The sequence below is a fragment of the Lottia gigantea genome (genome assembly GCF_000327385.1).
Source record: "Lottia gigantea unplaced genomic scaffold LOTGIsca_90, whole genome shotgun sequence".
Classification (NCBI taxonomy): Eukaryota; Metazoa; Mollusca; class Gastropoda; family Lottiidae; genus Lottia; species Lottia gigantea.
This window is the reverse complement of record NW_008710951.1, coordinates 969,547-990,014: the sequence shown is the minus strand read 5'-3', so window position 1 is coordinate 990,014 and position 20,468 is coordinate 969,547. Positions and strand designations below refer to the sequence as shown.

Genomic DNA, 20,468 nt, shown 5'->3' with positions numbered 1-20,468 from the left:
TAAATTGTTTTCGTAATGATGATCGATATGAACTGACCTTCTCCGGGAGTTGGTGTTGTGGTATCAATCAAGATACCCTTAGTAGAGATGATGTTTCTAAATCCAAGATGATTCTTGAGGTCAAAGTTGAAGTAGTAGAGTTTATTGTGTTGTAATTGTTTATCAGAATAGGCAAATTCATACGCCAACCCAACACCAAGTCTTTCCATGTGCAAATATTTCCCTGACTGCAAGAAATAGTGTTATTATTAATTTTCTATCTAAGCTTATAATAATTGTCATCCTGAATCATGAAATATAGCTTCAAGCTATTTGACGAGAAAGGATCTCTCCTACTCTCTTCGAGACGCCTGATTCAACCCTGCGATGGAGTTTGTCAAATCGGCAAATCATTTTTGAGTCCACTATTGTTTATCTGGTATTCAGTTTTACTCGAACTAATGAAAAGGATTCTTGGCCTGTAAAACTCAGCCCCGTCGCCAGGAATGAATTGGTGCCGGGGCTCAGATTTTGTATTCAGAAAATCTGAAAAATTAAAGGCCCAGAGAGCTCATTTCTGACAATTTTGAGTTGCCAAAAACGCATTAAAACCTATATAACGACGGGGCTGGTGATACTACCAGCCTCTGTTTGTTTGGTCATTCAGCAATGTATAAAACTGGATACTTACTGTAGATATTTTATAATCATGACCTTCAATAGCCTCGAGTAGTTCACAATGACCAGTTAATTCATAATTCACAGACAAACATTTTGATTCTGGTAATTCCAAACATTTCTTTAAACATGCCTGGTAATAATTGATGCCATTAAATTCCTGAGCGACAGGTGCTATGAGACGTCCTAACTTTGATGTGGTGAAATGTGCTTCAGCTTCATATCCATGTGTATCAGCAGCAGCTAGAAGATAAAGTAACGTTGTAAAAGGTTTTCTAATATCCAATTTTCAATATGTAGTTCCCGCAATTCCACTAAAACTAAGTGATGACTACACTAAACGCTAAATGTGTTTTATCACATAAGGCACTTCGAGAAACCACAGACGTCTGTTTGGAAATTGGAATGATGCAAGTTGTTGCTATCAGTGTCTCCGATACACATACAAAATCCCTTTAAGATCTTTCAAATTTTTACGACATACTTTCGTACATATGGAACAAATTCAGGTTCAAAAGTGCCTTCCAGTGAAGTCACGTGTCATGTTCGTCTTAAAAACCGACATAAATTTGTAATATCATGGATTAAATTCTAATTGAAATCATACCGTCATATGCCTTGTTATTCTGAACCTTCAAGTCAATAGGGTTCCAGTGTTCCATTTCATCACCATAGATCCCGCGACCTAGACCAACACCAACAGAAGAATATTCCAAATCAGAGTCCTCAAATACAACAACGGAAGCTTTCAGTACTCGTGGGTTACTTGATGTGACAAATTCAGTTGTAAATCGTCCACCAGGTAGTGATACATCATATGTCGGTAGAGAACATGTTACAGTCGCTGACCCGCCACCACTATTTCGACCCACCACGGTGAAGTATATTGGTCGACCATGTTGCTTTAGTTTCTGGAAACAAAAAAATAAACGTAGGAGGAAGGTTATTAAAAAGATGAACGTAGAAATATAACTAAATCGTAAGACTGCCATTAAACAGATACACGATAAAGTAGGTTGATGGAACTTACCGTGGTGATAATGGACGATGGACCACCAAGTTGTGTTTCTGAAAGTGCATCTGCAAGACCAGGTTTTGAACCAGCAGTTAAAAATAGTTTTACTTGACTTTTGTCATCTTCAGCACGAATTGAAATCTCTATAGCTGGTTCTGTATGGTCCCGACCTTTCAGTTGTCGAACTGAACAGTGTCTGGTGGCTGTGTTGATTGGTAAACCGGCAGCTCGCTTTCGTCTTCCGGACTGAATCAAAAACGAAAACATACAGTTCAAAGAAAATTCACAAAGATTCTTTCAGTGACAAGAACTTTGGACTACGCAGTTTATTTGTTCATAAATAACAGTATAAGTGAAATCATAAATCCACTAAATAAGGCCATTAAACCATGGTGCCTCTGTAAAATTCAACTCTGTCCGAGAAAGATTACTATATAACTAAATTAAGGTTACCTTTGTATCTGTATATTCAGCGAACAAGGGTGGCGAGGTATCTTCTTCAACTTTTCCAAAATCAATCAGTCGTTTTCTGATAGTTGGTGTTGAATATTTCCATAATGTTGCTTTAAACAAAGTCTTCGTGAACTTAATGAAGCCTATCTTGACTCTCAAAGTGACTATAGCCAATAGTCGTAATCTCAGTGGAACTAATTCCAAATCCATGGTTAATCTGTAAATAAAGGTGGTTGATTATGTACCACATATACCTAATTCGGCATGAGCTTGAACAAAAGAGGGGACTTTTCACCGAGCTTTATGGAAATAGATTAACGGCAAGTTGCACCGATTTCAAAAATGTTATTTCTTCTAGATTAAATACCTACATAATAATCTTCATTGCGGTCATTTGAAACAATAGCAATTTCAATGTTTGAAGTCAAGGGCATAGTCTTAGTCTTGGAATTTTCACAGTATCAAAATTGGTACTTATCTTCATTTTTAGAGATGATAGCTACACCAAGTTTTATAAAAATTAAGTTGAAACCTACAGCATTTAAAAATATTTATAGACTCGGAAAATAGAATCCATTTCGTTCCAATATGGCGCTAGTTTATTTTATATCATAGACAGTGTATGTAATGATGTACCAATGGAAATTTATCCCAAAGAATTGACTCCATGAATACAAAATTATCTCGCACAATGATATACTTACCCAATATCGAGAGGGAATTTAGAGAATCCAATTTCAGCACGTGTAGGGAAGGACGTTGTCATAATGTAACCTTCCAAACGTAATCCACCATATAGTATAAAACCAACATTCAGTTCACCAAATGTTAGGACCGCTCCATAAGGAGTTGCACCACCAAATGCTACCATCTTCATGATCTTGCCACCAACTATAATCTGCATTCCGTAAGTACAACCTGCTCCGAATCCTATGAATAGGAATATCATTATCAAATAACACGTTGCTTTCAGAGTATTTCAAAAAAGAAAGGACTGGTGTTTTGGTATGTTGGGGTAAACTGGGTTTCAAACTTTCAAACTTACATTAAGTAACCGCACAGAGTTTTACAGGGATCGTAAAGAGGTTTTCTTAACTTTTTATGTAAATTGGGGATACTGATACCATCAATTTGCACCATTTCACTTTACGATCGGATGTCAGTGGTTCCTACAATTCTACTAAAACTACGCGTTTATGACGTCACTATCGCAAATGTTCTTAATATTCTATTGTTCATAACAATAGGAGCTTTTGCGATAGTGACGTCACCAAACGCTAAGATTTGGTGAAATTTCAAGAACTCCAGACATCTGACTGAAAATCACAGCGGTGCAAATCGATGCAATCAGTGTTTCCGATATACTTGAACAATTTAGAACACCTCTTTACAATCAGTTTGCGTCAAAAGTTTAGTTACTAAAGATCTGATTTCATAATCTTGATTCAAAAATATGACGAACTTACTGAAGTTCATGGGAACAATACCAGCCAACAAGAAATAGATACTATATTCAAACAATACCACATTCTGTTTTGGGAAACTGAAATCGCCTTGAAGAGTAAAATCTAAAGATTTGAAGGTATCAGCAGCTTGTCCTGATAGCACAGCATCTAATACTTCAGAATACTGAAAATACAAAATCACGATATTAATATAATATCAGAACATTAAATGAATCAATATACAGGAGCAAAACTGAATTGTCACAAGAGAGTTCTACACTAGGCACAAACGTTCCTAATTACCAGTCACAGGCACTGGTACTGTGTGTTCTCTTTCAGAAGAAGGTACGTGTTAAACCAGTGTTTTACATGCTTATTCAACCTGGTTTTCCCCTGTTAGTGATGTAGGTAAGATGGACTAACATAGAAAAGGCGTCTAGTCGTTTGGATGTAACAACAAACCGAGGCCTCCTGTGCTACAGGCTGTGCACGTTAATCATCCCTCAACAATTGGAAATTGAAAAAGAGCAGGCTAATGCTGCTGTCCTGGCAAAATTTTCCTCATTGCATACTACATGGCGTTACCCGTCTTCATTAGCCCACAGGGTGCAGGAAGTAAAACTACATTTCATTTTTCTAAATGCTAAGTATCTTATTTCATAGATGAATGCTAAAATATCTAAATTAGCCGTACTATTTTAGATTATACAATGTAAATCATGGTTGCTACAAATAATATCAAAACAGAATCTTACCAAGGCAGAGGCCAAATTTCGGATCTGTTTCACAAGTTCTAATGCCTTCTCTGGATCTATATTTTTAGTGTCTACCAAGGTCATGATTTCACCAATGGTCATGTTGGCTAATTTGGCTCCGAGAAGTTTAAGACCAGCTCCTGTCAATCCTTTACCAACAACAAAGGCTTGTTCAACATCATCTATTACTCCTGACATTGTATTTAATATCTTAAACACCTCTTCACCTATTAGAAGAAATAGAAAGAGTAATGTCTAGAATCTCATGCCATGTGCAATTGTCATATTTCGTTTTGCTTTCAGAAAGTATTTTCTGAGTAAGAAAGGGGCAGCTGCACATAAAACCTAAAGTTTTGAACAACATCTGTAGTACATGCCTTCATTATTCCCGTTCCTTGATATCGGAAAATAGCAGTAGCTGCACATAAAACCTTAGTTTTCAGATGCACATAAAACCTTAGTTTTCAGATTCACATAAAACCTTAGTTTTCAGCTACACGTAAAACCTTAGCTTTCAGATACACATAAAACCTTAGTTTTCAGATGCACATAAAACCTTACTTTTCAGCTACACATAAAACCTTAGTTTTCAGCTACACATGAAACCCTAGTTTTCAGCTACACATAAAACCTTAGTTTTCAGCTACACAAAAAACCTTAGTTTTCAGATGCACATCAAACCTTAGTTTTCAGCTACACATAAAACCTTAGTTTTCAGCTACACATAAAACCTTAGTTTTCAGCTACACATAAAACCTTAGTTCCACCTACACATAAAACCTTAGTTTTCAGATGCACATAAAACCTTAGTTTTCATCTACACATGAAACCTTAGTTTTCAGGTGCACATAAAACCTTAGTTTTCAGGTGCACATAAAACCTTAGTTTTCAGCTACACATAAAACCTTAGTTTTCAGCTACACATAAAACCTTAGTTTTCAGATGCACATTAAACCTTAGTTTTCAGCTACCCATAAAACCTTAGTTTTCAGCTACACATAAAACCTTAGTTTTCAGCTACACATAAAACCTTAGTTCCAGCTACACATAAAACCTTAGTTTTCAGCTACACATAAAACCTTAGTTCCAGCTTTTTTGCAGGCATTTACCCCATTGCCAACTACTTTTATGTAGCAGTACTTACTTCCTTCCATTCCAACAGTTACTTTGCCATTGTCCGAGCGATATAAGATGGTAGATGGATTGGTTGATCCCATGGATTTTAAGGCTGATCTGATGGTATTAGCTTGTCCGCCATCTTCCCAATCTGGGAATAAGTTTGTTTCAATTTTGGTATCCTAAAAAACAATAAAGATAAAAATCCGTTCAAGCAAGATTCTGCAAATCAAATATATCGTCCAAAGAATGGCAAAATTTGGATCATCAGGTGCTTCGAAAAGATAAAGCATGATCTGCTTCGCGCGCAACGCCCGCCACTACTACAATTGTTGAAATCATGAGATACAACCATGCCAGATTTATTGTATTTATCAAGTGCTTCTCCATAGCAACCATAAACGTAAACAACGTTAATCAGGATGTACCTAATTCTACTTCAAAAGACTTTGTATATTTGTGGTCTGCAATGCAAAATAGAAATATTTTCAAATCTGTATAAAAGTTTTAACTTACAGCATCATTTTTGACTTCATTCATGAAATCTTGAATTTCTTTATTGGTTGCATCTCGACCAATCAAATCTTTCAATGTAGCTTCGTATTGATCTTCAGTGGTTCTAAGAAAATAAAATTACGATAAATTCTAAAGATCCTAGTGGCACAGAATAGATGTCTCCCCCTTTGCAAGTCAGTGGCTCAACTAGATGAGTAGGGGAATTAAGTTTGTTGGGAGCCGTTCCCTTGGGGATTTTTTGAACATACTCTACTGCATTTTTCCTGAGGGAGTGGTTTCCATAGAGATGGGAGCCCATGGACTTGGTTCAACCAGTCCCTGTGGTAAGTCACCAAGTTCTGGTTTAATCAACATTCAGCTGGGAAGACTGATGCTCGTTATAAGGTGTACATAAGTGAAGTAGCGCCGACTTCCATGTTATAATTTTTGTTTTTAGAGGTTGTCTTACAACAAAAGTTAAAAAGTGTAGCGTGGTTGTTTCTGAGAGACATTTTGTTTCATTGTAAACTTACACTTTAATGACACTTCTTCTCTTTCTACGTTTAGTACATCCTGGTTTAACAAACGATTCTTCATCGAGCAGAGACCAGAATTTACAGTACGGTATATTCTGATAGGTATTGAGGGCACATAATTTTATATCCACAGATACAACATATGCACTACCAACGTCTTTGATAACATAGCTTATATCTATTGCCTCTCCGATTTTTTCTGTGATGTTTGTATCTATAATGACAATCAATATAGTGTCAGTGTTGAACACAGTTGTCTAATACATCAGCACTACGCTGTGTTCTGTTAAGGCCATGGTTCATCATTTTGGGCGGTTGTTTTAGAGTTTAAATTTAATGTAAATAGTCCTCAGAGGTACTAGAACTGCAGGAAATAATCCCTTCAGTCCAAAATAAATGTTTGATGACGGCAGTATTACAGGATTACAGGAATAACAGACGTCAGATTGAGCATTGGAATGGTACAAATTGATGGTATCAGTATACACGTAAAAAATTAACAAAAATCTCTTTACAATCCCTTAAAATATAAACCACTACACTGTTGCAGGATTCTGTAGGAATCACCCAAACATCTAGAGCGTCTATATGACGTTTTCTTTTAATGCCTAAAAATCCCCTGATTCCAATCGCTAAGCATGTATTAATATAATATATTAAACGATTGTCTGGAAAATGTATTGTGGTTAGTCAAATGGAATTATTTTGTTATAAAAATAACTTACCAGTTGCAATAGGCAGTAGAGTTTTCTCCCATTGCTTGTTTTCTAATGAATAGGTCAATTTATTTTGACAATGATCCAATTTAAATGAAGCCGCAAGTGAATACTGTCCAAGATATTTTAGATCTACACCCATGCAGCATGATATACCCTGACAGTTATCAGCTAGGTGACAGATGTTAGAAATCGCGGCTGGAAGAGTCACTGGACAACCTGAAAAATAATTCATTAGCATAAAAATATGTATATATAATAAATACAGAAATATTTCTATATCGCTCTACACTTGATGTATTGAGCACTATTTTAACAGTGATATTTCTATATCGCCGTAGAACTGATGTATTGAGCACTATTTGAACAGTGGTATTTCTATATCACTCTACAATAGATGTATTGAGCACTATTTTAACAGTGGTATTTCTATATCATTCTACAATTGATGTATTGAGCACTATTTTAACAGTGGTATTTCTATATCATTCTACCATTGATGTATTGAGCACTATTTTAACAGTGGTATTTCTATATCATTCTACAATTGATGTATTGGACAATATTTTAACAGTGATATTTCTATATCGCTCTACAATTGATGTATTGGACAATATTTTAACAGTGATATTTCAATATCACTCTACAATTGATGTTTTGGACAATATTTTAACAGTGAAAATATATTGTTATTGTATAAAATGGATTAATTAAGTAGTATAATTATTGAATACATACTGCTTCAAGAGTCATGTTCAATAATTTCTGCTATGCACACTTACAATCCGTGGAAAAACAGCAAATATTACAAAAATAAAGAACGAAAATACTCACTTGAAGGTGGTGTTTTCAACTGACACGACTTGAAGGACCAGAAATCAAACGTCAGACCTATGAAGAAAAGGAAATAGAAGTAAATTAAGAGCAATTGGAAATAGTAATTTTAGAAGGTTAGGTGATAGCCGACACCGGCCTGACTCTCGGAGACATTGATCGTGGTATCAGAATCTTTATTTCTTGAGGATGATTCGAACCCAAGGTCCCTTATCGCCTGGACATTGATCAATATCAATATGTCCAATATACAAGTATACTGACCTTTAAATGCTTGTGGTTTAGTTATATCACACGGAGAATATGAAATATCAACTTGTTGTAAAATTGGTACGTCTAATAAACAGGAATCATCTTCGAAACAAACTTTAATGTTTAAGTCTGTCTTTATCTTATTTTCTGCTGGTAAATTAACTAACTTATAGCTGAAAATACATTTATATATTTCATTTTACGATTAGAAAGCCTTCTGTCCTTATTTCAGGTCTTATCTATTGTGATTCATGTTTGCAATTGTGGTTATACTTTTATGACAGAAGAATATGACATATTATTGCAATAAGGTATTCTGTTATCCAGGCCTTGAAGAATTTCAAAAACATTTCGGGGTATGGTTACTCTTCGAGACACCTGATACCACTCATTATGATATAATTCTTCTTTATGATTAATAATACTCAATAATCTGAAAATATCACTGGCTGCACTACATTTTCAAACTGCTGTTTTTGGATTTCGAGTTTCGTTTTGCAGTTCTGGTTTTTTATGTTTAATATATATAAGGATATGTAACACCTACTATAGTCTAACTCTTCCAGAGATATGGAAAACATCTTCTTTATCTGAAAGACAAAAACATAATATTAATTCAGAGGTATGCACGCCTCAAAAAATATGTCTCACAATCACTTCAATAGAAATGCCATAGATTTACAGCCAAAAACATTTCCAAACATCATTGCCCTCAAGCGTGAAAATACAACAAGGTTTTGTGTAGATTATTGAATTCAACTACATCATTGTTGTGAAGATAGTTACATTGAGATACTACTACTAGTTTCCTTTTTTAAACAAATAACTGCATTTATCTTGAATAAATTTACAAACAGGTTAATGGCAAATGGACCATTCCACTAAACAGAAAAAAGCTTACCCCATTCATAATCAAACAATGATATCACATATTCCATTTTTCCCAATTTTAATGTCAGTTCTAGGTTGCATACATCAACTTCAACTTTTAGATTTACAGTGCGTTTTATCAAACCAACGTAAATACAGCAATCTATGGTGGAGCAGTCAGCTGACCAATGACATCTTGTTGAATCTGGCAAACTTGGAAGAGTGATTGATTTGGTGCATTCTATAAATTAGAAAATATATTTGTGTAAGATAACGGGAGGCTCGGGAAAACATCAAAGTTATCATGTTGTCAATATAAAGCATCTGAGGAATTATTTGAATCTAATGCTGTTGACTATCAATTAATGGCGGCAATTTCCGGACAAATAGGTCCAAAGGATTTAAAGTGAATGTGTGATTTCTCTTCTTTAGTGGTTATGTAGCATTACCATGTAAATTCGTGATGAAACTATCCAACATTGATGTTTTAAATGAAACAATGAGCCCAGTGGTATATAAGTTTACACCTAGCTCCAGACTGCGTGTTAGCTTACCTTTTCGCCAATTTTTAGAATCTGCTGGGATGTAGGGAGCCGATTCTCGATCACACCCTGGTTGTTGAAGATAATCAGCTAAACCAGTTTCCTCTAGTAATTTAGTCAGGAAGATGTCAGCTATTTGTGCAGCACTTGGTAGTTGTTCTCTGAGTTTGAAATGTTTCAAGGAGAAACCTAAAATGACATAAAATTAAATGAATGGAGTTTTATGTCCTATTGTGCTGTACCTATTTGGTTTAGTGAAGACGTTAAATGACACGAATGGGATGATAAAAAGAAAACAAAAAGGTACACTTTACTTACTGCTGAGTTCCAAAGATTCTTTATAATTGCATAAAGGTTGTGGGATTCGTTTCTTATCTAAAATCTGTTGTTCAAACAAACAATCATTTTCAGCCAAACAAACTGAAATCTTTACACTGACTTCAATAGATTTCTCGGCATCTATCTTGGATAGGACATAGCTGAAAAGGATAACATAATAGTAATGGTCTATTCTTCAAACTATCAACATTAAAAACCAAAAAACACAAGGGATTATATTATGGCATCAAGCTTCTAAATGTCGTTCAAATCTATTTGTCTAATCCAATTGCATTAGGGTATAGATAAAAAGGCTACCGCAATAATAAATCACCCTTATTGGTCATACCTTGTTCATCGACGATAATTAGGATAGAGAAACTGTCACTGCGTGATAAATTTGTGAAGTCATCATCTCTTTCGAATAGAGCAACGTAGGCAAAAACGTTATTTAGATATATATAAATATATTTTCAATGCACACTGTTATCGCAAAAACATCAAACATCTCTGATAATTGCAACTGTGTTAAGCAGTAAATAACAATATTGAAATCTCACTTACTCTACTCTCACAACTCCTTTCAGATAGAAATGACTTGGTTGACCTGAAACAAAGGATAAAGAAATAAATATAGGCGTTAATAAAGGTCCGACTTTACCGTTCCTTTTGAAATATATGAGAATGTGAACGTATAACAACCCAGCAAATAACAATACACATAAACTTAAGCAACAAGCAGAACAGGAAGTAGGGTTTATTTTTTTTAACTAATTCGCCATCAGGCTTCTGCTTCATTTGCCTATATTACGTAGTCATGGTCCTGAAAAGGCTCACAACAGAAAAGTACTGTAATGTAACTTACCCCATGTGTAATCAAATAGCTTATGTTCGTACGACAGGTTCTCAATAGTCAGAGTTAACGTATAGTCACACATATTAACATCTACTAGAGTATAGATTGATGTATCTAGAAATCCTACATCAATACAACAATCTATATTGGTACATCTCGATCCAACATGACATCTAAAATTATCTGGTAACTGGGGTAGAAGACTGTCCACTTCTGATATGGGGCATTCTGAAAAATAATAAAACAGATTTTAGTTAAATAATAGGGATGTTCGCAATCCGTTTGACCAATCATGGGGAATTTCAGCTAAGGTAATCACAACTAGTGTTCATAGTTCACCATTGAGCCTTCAAACACTGATAAGAATTATCCGCGTTTGAAAATTAAAATAACGACTCGCCATGTCATGTTGAAATGGAAAGTGAAATTTCTTGTACTTATGAAGACTGTTTACATATATTCCATGCACAAATCGACCTACGAGAATAGCGAACCACGGTTTCTAATGAAAGATATAGATGAATCTGAGGGTCATTCATTTTCCAACAGATCTCGTCATTGCAGCCTTCCGAACTATTGTAAATATTTGAAGATTAACATTTGACAATCTTATCGAAAACAATATTTAAAAAGACACCGCCATGATATGTGTCTCCTGAAATTTATCATAACATCATACCATTTTTCCATCCTTTGCTGGTGGCTGGAGAAAAGACACTGGACGATTTCAGACATGGTGGAGATTTGATGTACATAGCTATTCCCAATTCTTCATATAATTTGGCTCTCAATGCAGATGTTAAACTTTGAATACCAGCTGCTTGTTGGTTCTCAAGCCAATCACTTAGTGAAAAATCTGGAAAAAAATGTTAACCTTAGTGAAAAATCTGGACGAAAATGTGGAACTAAGTGAAAAAATCTGCACAAAATATAGCACTTAGTGGAAAATCCAGAAAAAAAACAGAGCTGGGTGAAAAATCGTGAAAAAAATATGGTATTTAGTGAAAATTCTGGAAAAGATAAAGAACTTGGTAAAAAATAGAAACAAATGTAGAACTTCGTACAAAATTTCGTACAACGGTACAACTCAAGAATGGATTCGATTCGAGACCGAACTTTCCTATGAGGTAACTCACCTTTAAGAGCCAGGGTGCTGTCCCAATCACAGACCAATTTGGGTATTTTGGTGTTGGTTAAAACGGGAACCGACAAGAAACATGGTTTATCTTTCTCCAAACAAATACTGATGTTCAGATTTACAAGAAATTTCTTCTCAGAATTCAAATCATCTATGGTAAATCTGAAAAATATCAACGTAACTTGAAGTAATGACAACTTTTTGTTGTTATATTGTAGGAAAACTAAACGTCGTATACTAATTGTGAATTCATCGTTAAATTGTGGGAGAACTGAACATCGTATACTCATTGCGAAAGGCGTTATGAACACGTGAATTCAATCTCTAGTAAAGCAAATATCTTGATATTGATTTAAATTTTCACTTGTAGCAAAGGATTGAATGCTAAAATGTGCATTATGAAATCCCATTTTCATTAGTGAATTGGAAAGTGTACTTACTGAGCTGTTACCAATTTCTGCATGGACAAACTCTCTTTGGTTCCCCATTCATAATTGATCAGATTTCTACTAAATTCATATTTTTCTACACCAACACGGAATTTGAAATTGCAAGAGTCTAGGTATATGAAGGCTTCAAATGATCTTTTGAGTATAGGAACTGGAGCACAACACTGGATACCAGTACATGTATCAGGGATATAACATGTTAAACCATTGGATAGAGGTGGTAGATTGGTTATAAGAGGACACTCTGTAAAGAATAAAGGTTCAATGTCTGTATGATGATGTTGCAAATTTCTATGAAATCCTTGACACTTCCTGTTCTTCGGATATACGGATGTGATATCGGCATTTCGGGCTTTGTATCGATACCAAAAATATGCCAATTTTGGCTTGTGTCATGATGAAAATTCTCAACAACAAATCATTGAAAACTACACGTGCCGATATCCCATGCATATATCATTGGTAAGGAATGAAACAGGAACAAGATTTTCTCGGGCAACAAGTTTTTGATCAATTGGTAAAAGTCAATAATCAATAATCATAATGAATATTTTGCGACATGGTGAATAAGAATCTTGAATTTCATCAAGTCTTATATACTCAATCATGAAGATCCACCTTGTTATCGCCGTAGCGTTTGTTACTCATTAAACAATTTAACTGTAAAAGGGGTTTTTGCTTCACTCCGACACCGCTGTCAATCATTACGTGGGCGTGTCATAAAGTTTTCAGCGTCATTGTTATTGGAACATAATGAAATAAGGTTTGGTTGATAAAATTGAAGCACAATCATTGGTTCTGTAAATATTAGAAAAGATCTTACTAACCGTTCTTCCATCCACCAACAGCTCCAGTGTAAACACCGGTAGTAGTATCACACTGTGGATCTTTAAGATACTGGGCAATATTCAATTCATTAAATAATCTAGCTAATACAATAGATGATAGTTCATTAGCTGCTGCCATGCCTTGTTCTTCTAACCATGTAGACAGAGAGAAATCTATAAATAAATCATGCAAAAAGGTGAATAATATGTTTTTCATAAAAAAAACACTTAATTCTGACCAAGGACATTTCATTTTACTTCTGCAGTTGTCCCTGGCTCTATGTCATTAAAACAGGCGTAACAGTTACGTAGTTTAGTTATGGCATAATATATAACTATATTATCCATTTTCGTTAATTAATCATGCGATACGATGATTAGTTTTGGCCATATCTAGTAAAATAATAGTAGAAATGATGTCAATCTTGCTCTGGTTATCTACTCTTGCTGGACTCATGGTCTTAACTTGTCCACAAAAGAACTAATTTTTTCGAGTCGAGATATACAATCATGTTTATATTAAAATTCAATTCAAAAAAAGGAATTAAATCTCAAGCACCAAACGTAAATGTTCAGACTAACCTTTAAGACTGTAATCGCTTTCCCAGTCACAGAGTATTTTAGGTACTCTGGCATTGTTTAATATTGGTACTGTTAAACATGCGGTAGTGGAATCAAAACAGAATGTAGCAGATACACTGATTAAATATTGTCTGGCACCTTCTAAATTATCAATAACGAACCTGCAATTAAAAATTGATTTATGCTTGGATTCTAAAAAGAAAATTTCAGTTAATTTGGAATTTCCTTTTCATGCCTATCCCTAAGTCAATTCAAAAACCAGTTTCAGTTACAAATCTGCTTCAAAAAATTACATTTTGTAACATCAGACTCTAAAATATAATTTGTTTTATATTGAAATCTCCTTTTCAAACTATGATATTGATCAGTTATAGAACCAAGTGGATAAAAACATCTAAGAAAATATTTGGCGTTAGAATCAAACAGGATGAATATATGAATAAATAATTCTAGAAAGCAAAGCTTACTCTATTCCCACAACACCATTAATATTGAACTGTTCTCGTGTACCTAAAACATAAATGTAGGCAATAAACTACCTAAAAACCTGCAGTTGATCTATTGAACATTATTTTAAAGAGGAACAGTCGGCATTTTCGGGGATTGATTGGGTCTTTATTGTGCTTTAATAGTCTTAAGAAAAGTAAAATGCACGAAAATCTCATAATCGCTTCAAATATACCTCAAAATAGAAATTTCACTGTATATTTCTATATATGTGTTTTCTATATATGGCATAGTCTCTCTCAAATTCGGGTCGAATTTTTAACTTTCAAATATGAATAATTATGGATACACATGGATATGAAGGCTCAAATTTCAACATGCGCTGTGAACACTATTACTGATTATGTAAGCTAAACAAATTCCTGTTTCTGAAACTAAGGTATTATTGGTCGAACAAATAGTGAAGGAGCTCCTTAACAATGGAAATATTTCTGATATCTGGTTTTCTATTGTACATAATCACTTAAACCACGACAAAATATCATTTAAAGTTTGATTAAACAAAAGCAAAATATCCTTACCCCATTGATAATTCAGTAAAGTTTTCTTGAAGACGAGGTTTTCCAGTGAAACAGTAAGAGTATAATCACAGGCATTGAGATAGACTTTAACGTTAAATGATCGACCAATCACTGGAACTGTTACACAACAGTCAATACCAGTACAAAAATCTGGAATTCGACACGTGGCATAGTCTGGTAGTTTACCAAAATCCAGAGTTTGAATTGGGCAATCTGAAAACGAAAGCAAAAACATATAATGGTGATGTGAGTGATCAAGGTTATCTACTACCGTCGTAGAAAACAAATAATTATACAAACATGGATTTCTGCTCGCTCACAAATGGTTTTTAAAAAGCATTGAGCAAGTTAATTGTTTATATGTTTCGGTTTTAAACTATTTTTGGCTTTCTGTTTGTCGTGTTTCTTGTGTATGTTGGGTGGCGGGGCGCCATACAGGGTATACTTACTCTTCTAGACACCTGATACTACTTTTCTTTTTGATATACGTGCTCACTTGTTACAAATGTACCATGTTTTCTTTTTTTTCTTTTGTTTTTCATTTTGCGTTTTGGATCGTAAATGCTTGGTTTACTTATACAAAGACTACTTACCATATTTCCATCCTTTAGCGTTAGCAGGAGAATAAACATCGCCAGCACGGTTACATTGTGGTCTGATCAAATATTGAGAAATATTCAGAGCTTCAAATAATCGTGAAAAGGTCAGTTCGGATAAAGCATCCCCTAGATTCTGTTTCTGTTCTTCTAAAAACTTCTGCAGCGAAAAGTCTAAAAATAATAATAGATTTTAGAACATCAAATTCCTAATAAGTAGTTAGAGCACGGTTCACAGTTGAAAAAAAAAACAGCCCAAAATGGTTATTGTTGAAGGGTAGGGTTTCACCTTTTGGGCTTACAAGGAACTTCCAAGCTGGGAAACTCACCCTCTATATAGTCAATCTGTCCCCTATTGTTACGCTCATTCCCAGAGGCTGGGCCGCCACAAGTTAAATACCAAAATCTAGTGTAATATTGTTAAGTTTAGAACTCAAAAATTACTCTACCTTTTAAGTCAGTTGTAGCATCCCAATCACAGAAGAGTTTTGGTATTCTAACATTATTGAGTACAGTAACAGTAGGTTGACAAGGTTTATCAGAGCTTAGACAAACACTCATATTTAAACCTAATAAATACTGTTTATCCCCAGCTAAATCATAGATAACATAACTGAAAAAATAACATATAGTATGTAAATATTGAATGGAGTTTTACATCCTTCGCTTCTTGTGAACCTAATTGAGGCTCTTCCTAATGACAATACACTTTTTTCATATCAGCTGCTCCGAACTGCATCAATGACAGGGGGAAACCGGGTTGGAAAATTATTATCTATGTTTGGATTAAACCTTGGTATCAGGGCAGCAAACAAATGAATGACTCACCGAGCCACATTAGTAGTGATTTACACTATGGATTCATGCGAGATTTGATATTCAACAAAAAGGAAGTCCAAGCCTTCTTCTTACAATAAAAAAACATTTGCAAGGTTAAGATATAAACTTACTCTACTCTTATGACGCCTCGTAAATTGAAACTATCTGGTTGTCCTGAAATTTATGAACATGAGCAAATATTTTAAATTTCTCGAAGTCTTAAATTTTGGAACATAATGATGTAAATCAAACTAAACTCTCATGACCACATATACGTCCGTTTCCCTCAGAAGGTGATATCGCAGACAAAAACCATAGGCATGCTCACGGCGCCAGTTTGTACGGTTGAAAATTTGAGCTACCTCTTTACTCTGTCTTATTGCAGCCATTAAGATCCTTAAACTGATATTTTCACTCACCCCAATTGTAATTTATAAGAGATTTCTGTAGTTTTATTTTCTCAATGGACAGAGTTAGAACATTGGTACACATATTGATACTAGCAACAGCTCGGAAAGATCGTTTTAAGAATGGTACTTGAAGACAGCAGTCTATTCCAGTACAGAAATCAGGTACTTGACAAGACAGATCACTAGGTAGAGCTGGTAGGTTCATGTTCAGCTGGCAATCTACAACATAGATATTAATTGCTCAAGTCTGGAATGCTTCGCTTAATTGTCATCAATCTTATTTGATTTCGATTTTTTTCTTTTTTTTTAACTTATATTTTCTTCTTCTTTGTAATCTCATCAATTTTTCTCCATAGTCGCATGCCAACGACGGTATTTTTAACCAATCACAGCTTGTCATGTAGAACCCGTTTCTTAACGAATTGTTGGCCTATGAAACCAAAGTGCAGCGATATGACAGTCTCGTTGGTTTTGCCACCCCACAATTTGTTATGTAAGACTGACATCGTTTGTCACTGTTATCCCCTTGAAATCTGATCAAAATTGAAACCGAATGTAGAAATAAAGTGCCGTACCCTTTTTCCATCCTTGAACAGCTGGTGCATAAATGGAACCATCTCTGTCACACATTGGTGATGTAAGGTAAGCAGAAATACCAAATTTCTCCAGTAATTTATCAATGATTGTATCTGTTAGCTGTCCTCCCTGTTCAGCTAGCCATTCATCCAGTTTAAAATCTGATAACAGAAATATGAAATTGATATTATTATGGACGAGATACTGTTTTTTTTTTGTATTTTTGGGCCTTTGATGGGTCATGGCCTTTTGACTTTTAGGTGATGACAGCAACTAAGCAATCTATTTTATCGTGCACTGAATAGAGGTTCACCTACAGATATTTAAAAGAATTTGAACAAAGGAACCTTTTACACGTCTGTATTTCTGAACAAAAACATCGTTATCGTTTTCCAATTAATACAGATTTCCCTCTAATTCTATCTACTACCGAAGTAAATATATTATTCTTCGTTACCTTTTAAAGCAAGAGTAGCATCCCAGTCACATAGCAATTTAGGAACTCTCATATCAGTAAAAACTGGTATTTCCAAGTCACATTTCTCTCCAGCAGTAAAACAGGCACTCATCTTCAAATTGACCAGATATTGTTTCTCTCCTGGTAGATCTTCAATTCTAAACCTACAGAACATGAAAATCTATTAACATCTTGATTATTTTTACATAATATTTAATGTTTCTACTCTGATCGTATTCCTCAGCAATGTTGGAAATATTTTCACATCGAGAGTTGCATTTGTTTATTTTGTTATGACGGAAGCCTCATGGATCCGATCATGCCCCTAGTGTCATGTAACAGATTCATCAAGGTTATAATCAAGTTGCATCTGTGGAATAGTACAAGGTATTTGATAAAACTTACTTGAGTTGAAAAATTCCACCAATATCAATAGACTCTTCAGTTCCTGAAAAAGCACGATGAAATATTATAAAATAATAATACTCGACGTTTTGTCGTCAAAAATGTTTTGATTCATCGTGTTATACCAAACAACTTACCATAAACATAATAAACAAATATACTATAAACAATACTTACCCTACACATAATTAACCGATTTTATATCATAATAAATACTTACTCCGACATAAGCAACCAAAGTTATTTTGTAAACAATACTTACCCCAAACATAAACAACCAATGTTATATCATAAACAATACTTACCCCAAACATAAACAACCAATGTTATATCATAAACAACACTTACCCCAAACATAATCAACCAATGTTATATCATAAACAACACTTACCCCAAACACAAACAACCAATGTTATATCATAAACAACACTTACCCCAAACATAAATAACCCATGTTATATTATAAACAACACTTTACCCCAAACATAATCAACCACTGTTATATCATAAACAATAATTACCCAAATCATAATCAACCTATATTATATTATAAACTAAGCTTACCCCAAACATAGTCGACAAATGTCATTTTATGAAAAATTTTTACCCCAAACATAATAAACCAATGTTATTTTATAAACAATTCTTACACTAAACATAATTAATACATGTTATATCAAAAATAACACTTACCCCAAACATAATCGACCAATGTTACATTGTAAACGATCTTCTCGATTCCCACACTGAATATATAATTACAGGTATCAATAAAGAGATGAGCCTGGAAAGTTCTCCGTATTTCTCTTACATCAACACAGCATGTTATACCAGTACAATATTCAGGTATATAACAGGCCATACGATCATTTAGAGCTGGTAACGTCATGTTCAGTGGACAAGCTGCAATATCAACGAGTACATCTTAAGAGCATGTAAAAAATAATTCAACACATATGAAATAGCCACTAATGTGTCGCCAATATGTTGTTTGGCTTTCGGGTTTCGTTTTGCCTGTCAGTACTTTGTTTATTTACAATCTGGCTGTATACAATCAATGTAGAGATCTTTTTATCCGGCAAGATACAATAACTGTGGCATATCATCAACCATCAAATCTCGGAATAACTAAAATATAATGGATTATTTACAGAGGTTTCTAAAAACGATTCAACTTTCTTACCCTTGTTCCAGCCATCATTTACTGAAGCTGTTTTAAATGGTTCTTGAACAAAACTACAAGGTGTATCTTTAAGATATTTGGTAATTCCAAGTTGGTCCATTAATTGATTAGCTAAGATAGCAGTTAGATCTCCACCTCTCTCTTCAAGCCAATTCTTCAAGGAGAAATCTGAAACAATGGAAAATATTTACTCTTAATAATGAATACAACCATCCAAACTAAAAGTTAGGAGTCTCTGTTCGTATCATTGCTATGCACTTGTCGCTTATCTTTAATTAATCCATTTTTCGCGATAACCAGGCAATTTGTGTCAAGATTAAACCTTAATAAACTTGTTAACTTTTGCTTTAGTTTTCCCATAGTAATGATTCCAAAAAAACGATAGTATCTTTTGGCGCTGTATAAACTGTCTCGGATTAATTTCGAACCTCGTGATTAGAGGTCTGTACTGAAAAGTTGGAAGAGCACCGTATATTTTAGTAATTGATCTACAAAGGCGATGACAGCCCTTTATAATTGAACAATGGTGTAATATTACATTAAAAGTGTAACAATTTTTTTATCGTTGCGTTTATCTTTAATTCAATAGATTTTTATTTTGTCTAGGAGAGAGGTCTTTCGCATTTCCCTCTTACCTTTGATTTTGAAACCCATCTCCATATTACACAATGGCATAGGGATACGAGATTGTTGAAGTACTGGTAGATCTATTTCACAGCTATCTGCTCCCTTGAAACACATCTTGATAGACAAATCAACTATAAACATCTTCTGTTCTAACAGACGATCAATCTTAAATCTGAAAATGAACATAATAAAATCAGTCGAAAATGGAAAATGTGACATTATTTGCATCATTTGATAATAGAAGCTACATTGGTTTAGACGGCTATCTGTGACTTTATAAAATCCATATAAACTGTAAGATAGAAGAGATGGGTGTTTCTATCCGAGATTTTGAACTGTACACTGTGTCCTGGTGATAGATGATATTTTGATGGGTTATCACTTACTTGATAAATACAAATTCGCTCAGCTTTTCTTCCTCTTCAGTTCCTAAAAAGCAGAATAATTTCTTATGATTCATCTATTTTATACTTATAAAATCATAAATACTTTCCTGTGTTCAATTTCTTAA

The 20,468-nt window shown here is 34.4% G+C and overlaps 1 protein-coding gene across 1 annotated transcript in view; it reads right to left on the bottom strand.

Moving 5' to 3' along the window:
- The window catches only part of LOTGIDRAFT_236952 (hypothetical protein), a gene marked incomplete at both ends in the record, with an annotated part of 71,061 nt that overhangs the window by 26,847 nt on the left and 23,746 nt on the right, over window positions 1–20,468 (bottom strand). Inside the window, 38 exons of the mRNA XM_009068538.1 lie at window positions 38–227; window positions 671–900; window positions 1,265–1,568; window positions 1,688–1,918; window positions 2,126–2,342; window positions 2,830–3,055; window positions 3,592–3,754; window positions 4,326–4,552; window positions 5,470–5,623; window positions 5,958–6,060; window positions 6,470–6,686; window positions 7,198–7,407; window positions 8,023–8,079; window positions 8,287–8,447; window positions 8,822–8,864; window positions 9,176–9,385; window positions 9,699–9,875; window positions 10,005–10,165; window positions 10,569–10,611; window positions 10,870–11,088; window positions 11,540–11,716; window positions 11,997–12,160; window positions 12,439–12,691; window positions 13,275–13,448; window positions 13,857–14,017; window positions 14,324–14,366; window positions 14,885–15,097; window positions 15,478–15,654; window positions 15,930–16,093; window positions 16,431–16,473; window positions 16,719–16,928; window positions 17,285–17,446; window positions 17,743–17,906; window positions 18,148–18,190; window positions 18,841–19,050; window positions 19,331–19,498; window positions 19,966–20,129; window positions 20,344–20,386. Of these exons, the coding sequence (XP_009066786.1) occupies window positions 38–227; window positions 671–900; window positions 1,265–1,568; window positions 1,688–1,918; window positions 2,126–2,342; window positions 2,830–3,055; window positions 3,592–3,754; window positions 4,326–4,552; window positions 5,470–5,623; window positions 5,958–6,060; window positions 6,470–6,686; window positions 7,198–7,407; window positions 8,023–8,079; window positions 8,287–8,447; window positions 8,822–8,864; window positions 9,176–9,385; window positions 9,699–9,875; window positions 10,005–10,165; window positions 10,569–10,611; window positions 10,870–11,088; window positions 11,540–11,716; window positions 11,997–12,160; window positions 12,439–12,691; window positions 13,275–13,448; window positions 13,857–14,017; window positions 14,324–14,366; window positions 14,885–15,097; window positions 15,478–15,654; window positions 15,930–16,093; window positions 16,431–16,473; window positions 16,719–16,928; window positions 17,285–17,446; window positions 17,743–17,906; window positions 18,148–18,190; window positions 18,841–19,050; window positions 19,331–19,498; window positions 19,966–20,129; window positions 20,344–20,386 (6,276 nt within the window). The remainder of the gene's footprint in view (window positions 1–37; window positions 228–670; window positions 901–1,264; window positions 1,569–1,687; window positions 1,919–2,125; window positions 2,343–2,829; window positions 3,056–3,591; window positions 3,755–4,325; window positions 4,553–5,469; window positions 5,624–5,957; window positions 6,061–6,469; window positions 6,687–7,197; window positions 7,408–8,022; window positions 8,080–8,286; window positions 8,448–8,821; window positions 8,865–9,175; window positions 9,386–9,698; window positions 9,876–10,004; window positions 10,166–10,568; window positions 10,612–10,869; window positions 11,089–11,539; window positions 11,717–11,996; window positions 12,161–12,438; window positions 12,692–13,274; window positions 13,449–13,856; window positions 14,018–14,323; window positions 14,367–14,884; window positions 15,098–15,477; window positions 15,655–15,929; window positions 16,094–16,430; window positions 16,474–16,718; window positions 16,929–17,284; window positions 17,447–17,742; window positions 17,907–18,147; window positions 18,191–18,840; window positions 19,051–19,330; window positions 19,499–19,965; window positions 20,130–20,343; window positions 20,387–20,468) is intronic.